Raw genomic sequence first — 13,476 nt, 5'->3', positions numbered from 1 at the left:
GAAGCCGCACGTGGGGGCGCGGGCGGCACGTGGCGCCCGGTGCTCCCCGCCCCGGCATGGAGCGGCGGCGCGCGCCCGCCGCCAACCGCCGCTACCGGCAGCGCCGCTTCTGGGACGCGCTGTACCGGCAGGAGGGCGCCGAGCCCCGGGAGTGGCTGGGGGGGCTGTCCCGGTTCCTGCCGCAGCTGGAGGCCGAGCTGCGCCCCGGTGACCGTATCCTCGTCCTCGGTACGTGCCCGGTACTGGGGAAGGGCGGGAGGGGTTCGGGGTCCCCCCCCGGTGGAGGCGCTATCGCCGGCCGCGAGGGGGCGGTGCGGCTCCGGGCCGCTCCCGGGGGCAGCGCCGCTCCCGGGAGTGCGGGCGGGGGCCGGTATAACCGGCCCGTTCATCCCACCTGCGAGCTGATCCGCCACCGGCCCGGCAGGTTCACCCGCGCCCCCGCCCCGCGCTGAGCAGGCGGGATTAGGCGGGTGTAATCACCGATCCTGTTAGCGGATCAGCCGCCGCCAGCTGCGCTTAATAGCCCCCAAATCCGCCCCGCCCGGGATCCCCCGGCCCCCCCGGGAGCGGCTGCTCCCCGTGCCCGCCGCACCCTGGCGTCCGTGTCCTCCCGGAGCCAGCCTAGCGCTGGCCGGGCAGGTGCTGGCCCCCTGAGCCAGCTGTTCTTCTGTCCGTCCATCTGTCCAGCCCCCCCACCCCTTAACTCTGGGGTTAAGCCCCCCCCAGATACCGTGCACTGCCCCGATTTGCAGGTTCTTGCCCCGTAGCGTTGTGGGGACAAGGAGTGGGGACCCTCTCCAGCTCCCCTGTCCCCTCCCTCCTCCTCCATGGCCACCCATCCCACCCTGGTTTGGGGGAGCTGCTCTCACCCCACGGTCCAGCCCAAAGCACCCACCTTGGGGGTAATTAAGAGCTAGCCAAGCACTCGTTAATTAGTGACAAGGTTACTGCTCCCTCTCTAGCTGCCCCAGCCTGTCCGCCTGCACCCCTGGGTGGGAGGGAGCAGGGTTGGGGTGCAGGCAGCCCCCCAGGGGCACCCCAAGCTGAGCCGTGTCCTGCTCAGGCTGCGGCAACAGCGCCCTGAGCCACGACCTGCACGAGCTGGGCTACACCGACGTCACCAGCATCGACTTCTCCCCGGCCTGCATCGCCGCCATGCGCGCCCGCTACGCCCGCTGCCCCGGCCTGCGCTGGGCCGTCATGGACATCCGCGCCCTCGCCTTCCCCGACGCTGCCTTCGACGTGGTGCTGGAGAAGGGCACCCTCGACGTGCTGATGGTGGAGGAGACCGACCCATGGGACGTCTCGCCCCAGGCGGTCGCCGCAATGCAGCGGGTGCTGGCGGAGGTATGGGGTGGGGGGAGCTGGGTGGAGGGTGGACCCCCCCGCCATCTCCATTTTGGGGTGGGTGAAGGTGCAGAATGTCCCTTTGCCTCCCAGCTTCACCACCCCGGCTGGTACCTCCGTCCCCCCAGCTGGTGCCACATTCTCTGCTACCCTGCTAAGGGGCACCTGGGGGGATCCTGGCACGCTTTGGGGTGGCAGACCCCGCCTCTGCCACCCCATCACCTTCTCCCCGGGGAGGTGGATGTAGCAGAGTGTGTCCCTGGGGACCCTTGGTCCTGCTGGGGGACTGGGTGACCCCCTCTTTATTTGCACTCTAAATACTATGGGGTGGCAGTAAAAATGGGTCCCATCCTGGCATGGATGGCTGTAGATGTACCTGAGGGTGCCTGGAGGGGACCTGGGGGGACACTCTGAGATGGCCCTGCCTGCCCAGGGCAAGGTGACAACCACAGGGCTATGACGAGCCCTCACCACCCCTCAGCTTCGATCTCTTAGCTGGAGTCCCCATCATCTGGTCCAGGGTTGCCATGGCAACCTCCGTCAGCATCGACAGGGCCCTGGTGTTGCCACGGGGACGGGCGATGCCTCCGGGCCCTAATTAATTGGCGGCAGAGACAGGGACCGGATTGAACCTGCCCCAGCACGGGGGCGTGGGTCCGGCAGTCTCCTCTGCCCCAGGGGAATAACTGCGAGGATAATTAATTGCTTTGCCTGCCTGGCACCCTTGGGTGTGGACACGGGGTGCTGGGAGGGTGTTTGTGGCTACTGCCCCCATATCCTTTATTGCCCCTGAGCCCAGGAGGGAGCAGGACTCCAGGTGCTGTGGGCAGCAGGGCTGTCCTCGTCCCCCAGGTCCTGCCCTGCCCTGCCAGTACTGCTGCCTGTCCTTGTCATTCAGCCAAACAGTGAGGATTTAGGTCTTTTTTTTTCCCTTTTTTTTTTTTCCCTTTTTAATCCCCTGCTCAATCCCTGCCCTGCCCCAGCATCACTGGGCACCACTGGCCTCCATCCAAGGCTGGTCCCCGCTGTCCTTGTCCCCAGGGGGATTCATGGGGCATCGCCACCTGCTTGCTGTTTTGCGGGTCTGGCTGTGGGTGACACCCCACTTCTCATGGGGGGCTGGGGTTTTCACAGCCTCTCTCCTGCTCTCCTCTGTGGGAGGGAATTAAGGACCCGAAAATCCGCCCCGCCTGCGGGGATCCCCCAGGGACAGCCCTGTCCCGGTGATCCTGGGGCGATGGGTCAGTGCCAGACCGGGGAGCAGCCGCCCTTGCCCCCCCGCGCAGCCAACGATGGGAAGGTTTGCTGCGGCCGTCTCTAAGCAACGGCCTTTAGAGCTCTATTAACGATGGATGGGATGCAGGCTGCCTCTCACTTGGATCCAGCTGGAGATCCCTGCCTGCCCCCAGGCCTGGGGACCCCCCCTGTCCCTGGGACCCCCCCTCCCGTCCATCAGTTGGGAATCTGCAGGGCCTTTCCAGGATGGTTGCAGCTGGTGCTTTGCTGGAGGGATGCTGAGCTGGGTGCCCAGTGGGATGCAGGGACCTGCATTCCCCTTTTCCTGGCCAAAACCACTAAGGTTTGGTTCAAAAGCCCCCACCACAGCTGGGGGGCACACGAGCTGCCTACTCCCCTCTCCATCCCTGTCCCCAGCCAGCTCTGAGCTGTGGAGCTTCCCAGCAGGATTAAAACACAGCTCGGGAGCCCCCGCCTCGGCCCCCAGCCCTCTCCCCTGCCACAGTGGCTCTCTGTCCTTGCTGGGGGGTTCTGGGGTGTCCCCACCTGGGGCAGGGTGCTGGCAGGGGGGGCTGGCTGCCCGCCTGCCCCGGGCTCTGCCTTTGCATGCCGAGCACGCTAGCGCTGGCCGTAAAAGCCTTTTGACATTGGATAAAGCCAAGCAAGAAAATTGATGTTCTTTTCCATCCTGTTAGCGGGGGCTTAGTTCCAGCGAGGAGAAAATGGTGATTAAAAGGGTCGAGTCCTTTCCCATCCAATTGTCCCCCTGCTCCCGCTCAGATTCTGGGTGTTGGGGGGGCGGTGGCACTGGGTGCTCCGGGACAGGGTGGGTGGGATGGGGATCCTACATTACTCTGGGGGGGCCCTGTGCCTGAGAGGGTGAAGCTTTTCGCTGCACCAGGGTTTGGTCTCTGCGCTGTCTGCTGTGGATGGGGGTGAAGAGTTTTGGGGTGCAGGGAGAAGTGATGCATGGGGACCCCCATTGCCACCAGGCTGTGGGGGGTCTGGGGACATGTCAGAGCCAGAGTGGGGAAGGCAAGGTTAGGACAGATTTGGGGATGCAATGGGAGAGGCTAGGGGGGGAAATCTTTGGCAGATGGTGTTGGAGGTCCCTGAAGATGAGGCTGTCCCTGCCGGAGGGGGTGAACCTCACTGTGTCGTCCCCCTGGCTCCATTCCGGGGGTTCTCCCACCGCAGGTGAGCCGGGTGCTGCGCCCGGGGGGCTGCTTCATCTCCATCACCTTCGCCCAGCCCCACTTCCGCAAGCCCCACTACGCCCAGGAGGCCTTCGGCTGGTCCCTGCGCTACGTCACCTGCGGGGACGGGGACACTGGCGCCTTCCACTACTTCGTCTACATCATGCGCAAGGGGCAGCCCCTGGACCCCCGTGACCTGGCCCTGGGGCGCCGGCTGCACCAGCCCCCGCCGCCCGCCGCCCCGCCGCCAGCCCCTGCCCCCCCGGACGATGATGAGAACTATCTCCTTGCTATCCAGCTGTGACCCGGGGGGCAGCTTCCCCGGCCTCCCCCTGCCATCCAGTAAAGCCTTAAGCTGCTCCACCCTTGCGGGTGGGGGACGGGGAACCAGTGTGTGTCCCCAACAAGCCGCCAAGTGATGTGAGTAATGGGAGAAAGCGGGGGGGCTTGGCCTCCTCCTGGGGGGCAACGGGTTGCTCGGGAGATGCTGTGGCCCCCCCTGCTGCGGCCCTTCCCTTGCCTGGCTGGAGAGCAGCCAGGGCTCCGGGCTTTGCGGCCAGTAATGAAACCAAATCGGGTTTAATTCCACCCATCCATCTTGTGGGGAGCAGCTCCCTCCCCGCCCCCCAGCGCAGGCAGGGGGCAGGATGGGGGGTGCTGGCTCCGGGTGCAGGGGGCAGGGCAGGGGACCCCCGGAGGACACTGTGTCCTTGTCACCCCCCCCAGGCTCAGCCAGGCGGTGGGGATTCCAGGCTGGGATGTGCCAGCGCGGAGCTGAGGACACCATGGGCTGCGTGTGCCCTGTCCCCCTCCATGCCCACTCCTGGCCACGGTGATGAACCCGGTGTGCTGTCACACCTGGCCCCTGCCTGCCTTTGCCTAGGGCCAGCAGCGCGGTGACAGGCGTGTGCCGGGGCTGGTGACAGGCGTGCCCCCGCGTGCCAGCACGGCTGTCTGCGTGCGGTGCCGGTGCGCGCGTGCTGGCGTGGTGGCTGCGGCGGACGTGCAGGTGCTACCGAGGGTGAACTCGGGGGCTGTTTGGGCACCAGTCCTCCCCCCTGGGGTGGGTGATGCTGGGGGGCGCAGAGGGGGACCCCTCCTCAGAGAGACGGCGGTAACATACCAAAGCCACCAGGCTGCTATTTCTGGCAAAAGGTGTAAGTGGGTCAGGTGGTGGCTCCCCCCGTGCTGGGAGCCCGCCAAGGACTCCAGGGTCAGCCCCCCTGCCATGCCACCCGTCCTGCAGGCACCCCGAAAACCAGCTGGCGACAGGGAGGGACAGAAAGGAGCAGGCAGCTGCCGGCCTTGCCTCAGTACATGAATGTATTTTATTCATCGCATTTTGTTCACCAGTACAGTGAAAAATGGCATTTAAATTTACAATGGATCATTCGTAGAACATAATGACACAAGTATCTTTTTTTTTTCTTTTTTTTTTGTGTGTTTTTTTTCCCTTGGTTTTGTTTTTTGTTTGGTGGGGTTTTTTGTTGTGTTTGTTGTTTTGTTTGGATTTTTTTTGCGTTGTCTCCATAAATGCCACTTGTAGGTTATTGAAAAAGATGATGAGTTTCTCATGCACATCAGACCCCCCCGAGAAGCTTCTTAAAAAATAAAATTAAATTAAAGTACAAAATTAAAAACAACGACTCAGACCAGTCCCTGCCCTCCCCTTTCCCTCCCCTGGCCCCACCGCCCTCGAGCGAGGGGCAGCGTTGGGACCCCCTGGCACCCACAGCCGGCCCTGGTGGGCTCAGCCCCCGCACTGCCAGGGGGGGCACTGTGGTGGCCGATGGTGCTGCCAAACCCTCTGGCTGGTCCCGCTGCTGGTGGGGGGGGGTCAGGCTGGGGGTCCCTGTTCCCCTCCCCGCACCTTCAGCTTTCCTCGTGATCCCTCCATCTTTCTCTCCCCCCCCCTTTATTCTTCCCCCCTCGGTTTTTTCTTCTTTTTTTGTCTTTTTTTTTCTTATGGAAAAAAATATGAACCATTTGTTTGTTTGTTTGTTTTTTTCCCCGATGCGGTTACTTCGACATCTCAACGTCAGCAGATCGTTTTTAACAAAGATTCGGATATAAAAATACAAATATGAGGAGTTTCTGTTTTAAAAAGAAGCGTGCCGGAGTGGTGGGGCTGACCCTCGGCCCCAGGACCGGGCGCTCGGGCCACCAAGCTCATGCAAAAAACGATGGAGCAAAAAATGTCTCTGGACAGCAGCGCTCCCCCCCCCACCCCGCTCGTGGGGCCGGAGCCGCCCCGGCATGTGGGGGACCCCCCGCCAAGGAGGATGGGGGGACACCCCGTGGAGCCCTCCCCCGGGAGGGGGGGGTCTTTCCCCAGGGTGGGGGGGGCTCGGCGGGTTGTCCCACCCCCGGAGGAGGCGGAGGGGTAAAGTGCATGGCTCGGGGGGGGGTGGTGGTGGCCGCAGAGCCCCCCCCACCCCCGGGGCGGGGAGGGGGGCACGGGCATGGCCTCCCCCCTCCCGGTCGGTGTCCAGCCAGCATGCAGGGCCGGGCGGGCTGGAGCAGGGCTCGGCCTGCGGGTCCTGGCGGCGGGTCCCGGCTTTACACCCCCGGCGGCGACTTCTCCGTCATGCCCTTGAGCACCTCGTCTATCCGGTCATCCTCGATCACCACTGCGGGGACAGGCGGGGAGGGGGGAGCGTGGGCGAGGGGACGTGCACAGCCTCTGCCCCCCCACACCTACTCACCGCCCGGAAAAGCTCCAGATGTGCCCCCCGCATGGTGGGGCAAAGGGGCGCAGGTGGGTGCAATGGGGATGGGGAGAGGATCACCCCCCCAGCTCAGCATCCCCCCCGCCCCGCAGCCAGCCGGCCGCCTCTGGATGGGTGGTTTGGGAAGGGGGGGCAGGAAAGACTAGGAAGGAACCCCCCCCCTCTTCTCTGCGGCAGGAGCTGATGAGAGCAACAGGACCGGAATGGGTAATGACCCAGCGGGGGGGGCACCGCCAGCTCGGCGGGGGCGGCAGCCAGACCCCGGTCAGCATCACCCGCTGCGCAGGACACCCCCCACACACATCGGCATCACTGTCAGGGGAGCCGGACAGCCCCCCCCACCTCCGCTATCAGCATGGCAGGCTGCACAGACCCCCACCGTCGGCATCACCATGGGGGTGCTGGACAGCCCCCCATCAGCATCACCCACCAGACAGATCCCCCCCCATCAGCATCACCCGCTGAGCCGCCCCCCCATCAGCATCACCAGCAGGAGGCTGGACAGACCCCCATCAGCATCACCATCAGGGGACTACAGAGACACCCCACACACACATCAACAGCACCGGCTGAGCAGATCACCCCCATCACCGTCAAGGGTGGTGGACAGATCCGTCCCCCCACCAGCATCACTACCAGGGTGCTCAGCAACACCCCCATCACCACCCTGGGGGCAGATTGGCCAAATCTCTTCCCCCATCATCCCCCATCACCAGCATCACTAGGGGAACAGCCAGATCCCCCCACCAGCACCAAGGGGTAACTGGCCCTCCCATCACCCCCGGGAGGGTCTGCTAGACCCAGCCACCACCACTGCAAAAGGGGGCAGGTGGAGCAGGCAGCGGCTCATCACCCCTCGGGGCTGGGGTGTATTTGTTTTGAGGGGGCTTTGCCCCCCCCTTTTGCCCCTGCAGCTCAAAGAGGGATGTTTGCCTATGGGCCCCCACTCAAGCAGGTGGGATGGGGGCTGCAGGGAAGGTGGGGGCCATTCTCAAGGGTCCCCAAGGCATCGGGGAGGATTGATAGTGACAGATCGGGGTGCAGATGAGGCGGGGGCATTTATTTGGGTCCTGATTGAAGCAGAGGAGCTGCTAATGGGGGTCTCTGCGGCAGGCAGTAAAGCGGGGGATAGGGGGGGCCATGCAGGTTCATGGAGTCCTGGGGGGACAGTAAACCACGGGGGGGGGACGTTTGTTGATCAGCATTGCCGGTGGCTGTTGACGGGGGTCTCTGCGGCAGGCAGAGATGTGGAGAGAGAGGTTTATGGGGCAGGAGGGGCTGTTCCTGGTGATGCTGGGGGGGGCTTGTTTATAGAGATGATACGGGGGAAGTCCAAGGGGATGTGGGGGCAATCCCAGGGGTGCTGAGGAGCATTTCCGGGGGGGTTCCGGGGGCATTCACGGATGTGCTGGGGGGCAGCCCCAGGGATGCTTGAGGATAGTCCCGGGGGCAGCCCCAAGCTGCAGGGGGTGTGGGGCAGCGCTGGGCAACAGCGCTGGTGTCTGGGGACAGGGGGGCCTGCAGTTCTAGGGCAGTGCTGGGTGCCAGTTGCAGAACTGGGGGTCCCAGGGATGCTAGGGGCAGTGCCGGGGATGATGTGGGGCAGAGCTGGAGATTCTGGGGATGCCAGGAGCAGTGTTGGGGATACTGGGAGGCAGAGCCGGGGATGCTGTGGGGCAGTGCCGGGGGTGCCAGGGGACAGTGCTGGGATGCAAGGCAGAGCCAGGAGTCTCAGGGATGCTGTGGGGCGACGCTGATCATGCCGGGGGATGCACCGGCCAGTGCCGGCGATGTTGGGCATGTAAGGGCAAAATCGAGGGTCCCGAGGATGCTGTGGGTCGGCGCTGGGGATGCCAGGGCCAGTGCTGGGGATGCCGGGGGGCAGAACCGGGGATGCTGCAGGGCAGATCCAGGAGTCCTGGGGCAGAGCCGGGGACGGAAAGGCAGAGCCGGGGATCCCGGGAATGCCGTGGGGCAGAGCCGGGGATGCAAGGACAGATCCGAGGGTCCCGAGGATGCTGCGGGGTGGCGCTGGGGATGCAAGAGCCAGTGCCGGGGATGCCGCAGGGCAGATGCGGGGGTCTCGGGGACGCCGTGGGGCAGCGCCGGCGATGCCGTGGGGCTGAGGCGGGGGTCGGGGCGGGTAGAGGCGATGGGGTCGGGCGGTACCTCTCTTGGCGCGGCCGATCTGTCCCAGCTTGGGGGGCCGCTTGCCCTGGTTGCCCGCGAAGAAGGCGTTGGTGTCCTGCAGGCGGCAGCTGAAGGGCAGCTCCCCCGCCTCGGGCTCGGCGCCGTAGCGACCCACCTTGTCCTCGCCGTAGGGCAGCACCTGCGACATGGCGGGGCCGAGCGGGCCGAGCCGCGCCGCGCCGAGCCGGGAGCCGGTCTGCGGCGGCGGCGGCGGCGGCGGGGAGGAAACCCGGGCGGAAGGATGAAGTCATGCATCCGGGGGGAGCGGGGACCCCCCCGGCGGGGGGCGGCTCCGGAGCGCCGCGGCCCGGCACGGCACGGCCGGGACAGTGACGGGGACCCCCGCGACCGGTGCCCGGTGCCCGCCCGGTAGGGATGGGGGGACCCCAGCCCCTGCCCAATCCCCAGCGCAGGCTGGTCCCCCCCCCCACAACCTTGCCAGGGTGGTTGCCCCAAATCGGAGGTGCCCCTAAACACGGGGTGCCCCTGTGGAGCGGAGAGCCTTTGGCACAGCCGGATATCCCCGTGTCAGACAGCTGAGGACCACCAGGCACAGCCGGCCCCTCCTTCAGCACACTGAGGTGATGCCAAAGAAACCCACCCCCCCACCCTACTCTGGTGCCCCAGACCACCCCAAGCATCCCCAGCCCAGCTCCCAGTCTCCTGCAGCCTGGCAAGCTCAAGCCCCCCAGAACCCATCCCAGCTCCCACCCCAAGTCTCCCCAGCCAGGCTGCCCCCAGCCCCCCAGTTATGACCCTTGCCCAACATCCATCCAGGCATCCCCTCCCACAGCCCCCCCAGTGTTGGGTTCCCCCCTTGGAGCCACGCGAGTCCTGCCCAGCCCCTGCCAGTCCCCTTGGTCCCCCATGTGTGGGTCCCTGCACACACGTGTGCATGCATATGTATGCGTGTGCCCCTTTGTGTGTATTTGTGGGGCTGTGAGGGGCACATGTGATTCTTCAGGTGCCTGTGAACACGGCTACGTAGGGGCCGTGCCCCAGGATGCTCCTTGCCCTGTGATTTGGTTCTTCCCTGGGAGCTTTCTGCAGACAAGGTGAACCTGCCATGGGTCAGTGAGGAGAGACCTACAAGAGTGACCTCAGTGACTCCCCAGAGCCCCATTTGTGTCCCTTCCACACAGCCCTGCCCCCAGAGGCACACTGGCCCTTTCCTCCTACATTCTCCACTGTCAGAGCACTGATTGTACTAATTGGCATTAATGGCCCTGAGTGTCTTCACCTGGGAACCCCCTTCCCAATCACCTGGGGCTGGGGTGCTATTTAAGCCAAGGCTGGGGGTGCTGCTTGTTACATGAGCTGTGGGTCCAGCCTTGGCTTTCAAAATGACTGATGATGATGGCAGCAGTGACAATGATGGCTGGTGAGACCCACCCTGACACAGGGAAGCCCTGTTCCTGCTGCTCCCTCACATCCAGGCCCCACTGCTCATGTGAGTGTGCTGGGTTTAGCAAAGCCAGAGCCCCGTGCGGCAGCAGCCTTTGCCAGCCCCACACCATGATAATCTCCTTGTACACATCTTGAGAGAACATGAGTGGGGCTTTACAGTCAGCCCTGTGGTCCATCTCGCCATGGCAGCATCTCCATGGCCTGAGATCCTGTTGAAAGGTGCTGCAGAAGAGCATCAGCCCAACTGGGCCATGCGAGAGGGCAGGTACTTCTATTTTGGAAAGGCTCAGCCTTGCTTTTCCCTTTGTGCTGGGCTCTGCAGAGCACTGGTCCCCACTGTCCCCTTCCAGAGCAGGGATGGGGAGGGACAGGGCAGCGGTGCCTGCTCTCTGCTGGCAAGGCAGTGCAGTTATTCCTGCCTTTGCTGGAGAACCAGCTTGAACTTTTTCATGTGATGGCTTTTGCTCCTACAAAAAGTGCCTGGGAAAATAGGCGAGAGGCCCACGCTGAGATGTGCCCTGCTTTTCCCGTTGCTGAGCCCACGTGCCACTGCCCGTGGGCAGGGACAGGCAGGCCGTGGCACACGTGGGGCTGGGGGTGAGTGAGAAGAGGAGCAGATGGGCTGTGTGGGATGTGAGCAGGGCTGGTGCTGCACTCCAGGAGAGGTTTCCAGCCCAGGGAGAGGTTGGAGAGGGGTCACCCTGGGAATGGCCCCACTTATCCCGCATCTGTATGGTGCCTTGCACCCAGGGGAGCTGCTTGGGGGTGGGGGAGCTCTGTGGGGCTGGCTGAGGCTTGGGGGTGTGGGAGGGACACTCCACCCGGCCCAGGCAGGAGGACGGCTGGATTCGTGCTAGCACAGTGGGCTGTAGGTGCGACAGGGCAGCGCTGTGGCTCTGAGCACTGCATCTCCTTGGGACAGCTCTGGCTCCCCAAGGATGCTGCTGGTTGTGCACCCCTGTGGGAGAGGGGAGGAGGTACCAGGGACCTGAATGTGGGTGTGTGAGCATAGGGGTGCAGGAGGCATCCCCCCATCCCCTGCCAGTGCATGTTGCATCTTCCCATGGTGAGCTGGACCGCAGGCCCTCCTTCCCTTGGCTCTCATCCCACCTTCGTTATCCGCCTTTTCGCAGCCACGTAATCTCCTTTCTCGCTTCCTTTGCAGCCTTTTGTCCGACACAAAGCCTGCTCCAGCGGGAAGAAGGAGCCGTGGGAGTGGGAAGCAGGTGGCTCTTCCTGCCCTGCTTCCTTAAACCCGGGACACCTTGCAGGTCATGCAAGGGCTGGAGGCCGGCTGTGACCCCCGCCCAGGGTGGATATGGGGCCAGCCAGAGGGCACACAGCCAGGCTCCCGGCCACACTGGGGCTGGTGATGGCGATCACGTTGCGTCACCTGGCCACAGGTGATGATCCGGGAGCCCACCCGTGCCTGCCATCACTCAGCCCCACTGATGGAGGCTGCCCCTGACCCCTGCTCCCTTGGTGGGGATTCAGGTGCAGGCTCTGGGTGCTTTGATGGACATGAAGGATTTCCCTGTGGTCACTGGTGCTTCAAGTGGTTTTACGGTGGAGAAACACCCTTGTGCGCAAGCAGCTTGTGGTGGGATGCGTCCTGCTCAGGCTGTGCTGGGAGCCCTGGGCAGCAAGAGCTGGGCTGGGTGGGAGCACCTGGTGGTCCCCAAGGCCTGGCAGGGACAGGGTTGGTGGCCTTGGCAGGCAGCAGCTGGATGACAAGGGCCTCAGAGGAGGCAGGGGCCATCGGCCACCAGACCCAGGCCTTTCTCTGGTGCAGGTCTGAGAGCCCATCAGTGCTGTCACCCAGGGCTGGGGACACCGGGGCTGGCCCCACAGGGCTGGGGGCTATGGAGGCGTGCCTGGAGGTCGGCTCTAGTGCCTCCATCTGCGCTGTTTCCAGCCCTGCCAAGAAATGTGAAATGGCACTTCTGCTCCGTGGTGGTGGCAGCCGCGGCCCAGGGGGGACTCGTCGAGCACCTGTTGCTGGCACTGCACTTGGCAGTGGTGCTGGGGGGGAGCCCAGGGCAAGTGTGGGACAGCAGCGTGGTCCCCGCAGCTGGTGATGGGGGAAGATGAGGCCAAAAAGCCCTCCTGGGAGGGAAAGCACCTTTCCCAGGGAGGAAAGGCTGAAGCCTTTGCAGGAAGAAGGGGGCCAGCCAGCAGGTTGTCACTGGTGAGATGAGTTTGTCTTGGCACACAGCCTGGCTTTGGGAAGAGGGTGCTCCCAAGGGGCTCAGATTGTAAGTCTGAGCAGATGGAAGGGGAATGGCAGCGTCCCCATCCCTCGCACAAGCTGCCCAGGGCACAGCTGCGATGCCATGGCTGCATCTGAGCAGATGGGGCACCCTCAGCGTGCTGCCCGGGGCAGGGGCTTCACGGAGGGTCCCCTGCGCAAACCTGGAGCCCAGGGGAGCAGGAGGGTGGGGGAGGCTGACCCTGGGCGGGGGGGGTGGGAACAGCCCTGCTGGGGTGTGAGGCTCCATCCTCATCTGTCACCACATCTCTGGTCACCATGACAACAGACAGGGAGGCAGGCAGGAGTGGGTTGGCAGCCCTGGGGGGTGCAGGTGGGGGCCATGGGCTGGCACCTGGCAGGGATAGGGGGGCAGTGGGGGCAGCTGCAGGATGCCTGGGTCCCCCTTGGGCCCTGCATGGTGGGGAGGGAGGCTGGGCAGGGTTCAGCCTGCACGTTCTGAGCTCCCTGCTATCCTGCGCCGGACCAAAATTCCCTGGGCGGGGGACAGAGCGGGTTCATCTGGGGGCACAGGCGCTGCGGCATGGCCGGGCAGCCCCTGTGCCGGGCGGTTTTGGCGCAGCGAGGCTCTGGCTGGTGCTGAGCTGAGCAGTTGAGTCACGCTGCTGCCCCAAGCCCTGCCAGACAGGGCTGCTTGGTGGGGACTGTGTGCTCAGGCCACCGTGGGGCTGGTGGCCTCCCAGGGGTGGCAGAGACCCAAAGCGGGGGGCTGTGCCCTAGCTCATGGTGGCACCCTCCCCATGTTCCTCCAGCACAGGGGATGTGTCCCCTGCCCCAGGCACCCCCAGCACATGTGGGGACAGGGGGGAGTGGGTGGCTGCAGGTCCCTCTGCAGCTATCCCTGTCCCCAGCTGGCTGCCAGGCCCCAATGAATGAGGTGAGCAGTCTTGGGGAGCATAGGCACCCCCAGCCCACGCGCCCACTCGCGCCAGCAGCTCTTGGCATGCGGGGAGTGTGTTCCTGGCAGCCCAGCCCTCTTCCATCTGGTATTTATCTCCTTCCCGAAATCCCTCCTGCTGTGGGGGGGATGCCTGGCTCCGGGGGGGGGCAACCAGGCCCCACCGCTCACTCTGCAGCTTGGCTGTCATCATGCTGGCTTGGG

General features: G+C 64.6%; 2 protein-coding genes across 2 annotated transcripts; one reads left to right on the top strand and one right to left on the bottom strand.

Moving 5' to 3' along the window:
• The first annotated feature begins 56 nt into the window (after positions 1-56).
• Positions 57-5,316, top strand: EEF1AKMT4 (EEF1A lysine methyltransferase 4). The gene is made up of 3 exons (XM_065640083.1): positions 57-228; positions 1,064-1,347; positions 3,781-5,316. Exons 1-3 carry the CDS (start codon positions 57-59, stop codon positions 4,081-4,083), a joined length of 759 nt encoding a protein of 252 aa, XP_065496155.1. The 3' UTR covers positions 4,084-5,316.
• On the bottom strand, positions 5,086-8,895 carry CAMK2N2 (calcium/calmodulin dependent protein kinase II inhibitor 2). The gene is made up of 2 exons (XM_065640084.1): positions 8,678-8,895; positions 5,086-6,409 (listed from the first exon to the last, which is right to left on the bottom strand). Exons 1-2 carry the CDS (start codon positions 8,844-8,846, stop codon positions 6,339-6,341), a joined length of 240 nt encoding a protein of 79 aa, XP_065496156.1. The 5' UTR covers positions 8,847-8,895; the 3' UTR covers positions 5,086-6,338.
• Positions 8,896-13,476: the final 4,581 nt, after the last annotated feature.

The sequence above is a fragment of the Caloenas nicobarica genome, chromosome 8 (assembly GCF_036013445.1).
Source record: "Caloenas nicobarica isolate bCalNic1 chromosome 8, bCalNic1.hap1, whole genome shotgun sequence".
Lineage (NCBI taxonomy): Eukaryota > Metazoa > Chordata > Aves > Columbiformes > Columbidae > Caloenas > Caloenas nicobarica.
Note: the sequence above shows the minus strand (reverse complement) of the source record. Positions and strands in the feature narration are given on the sequence as shown.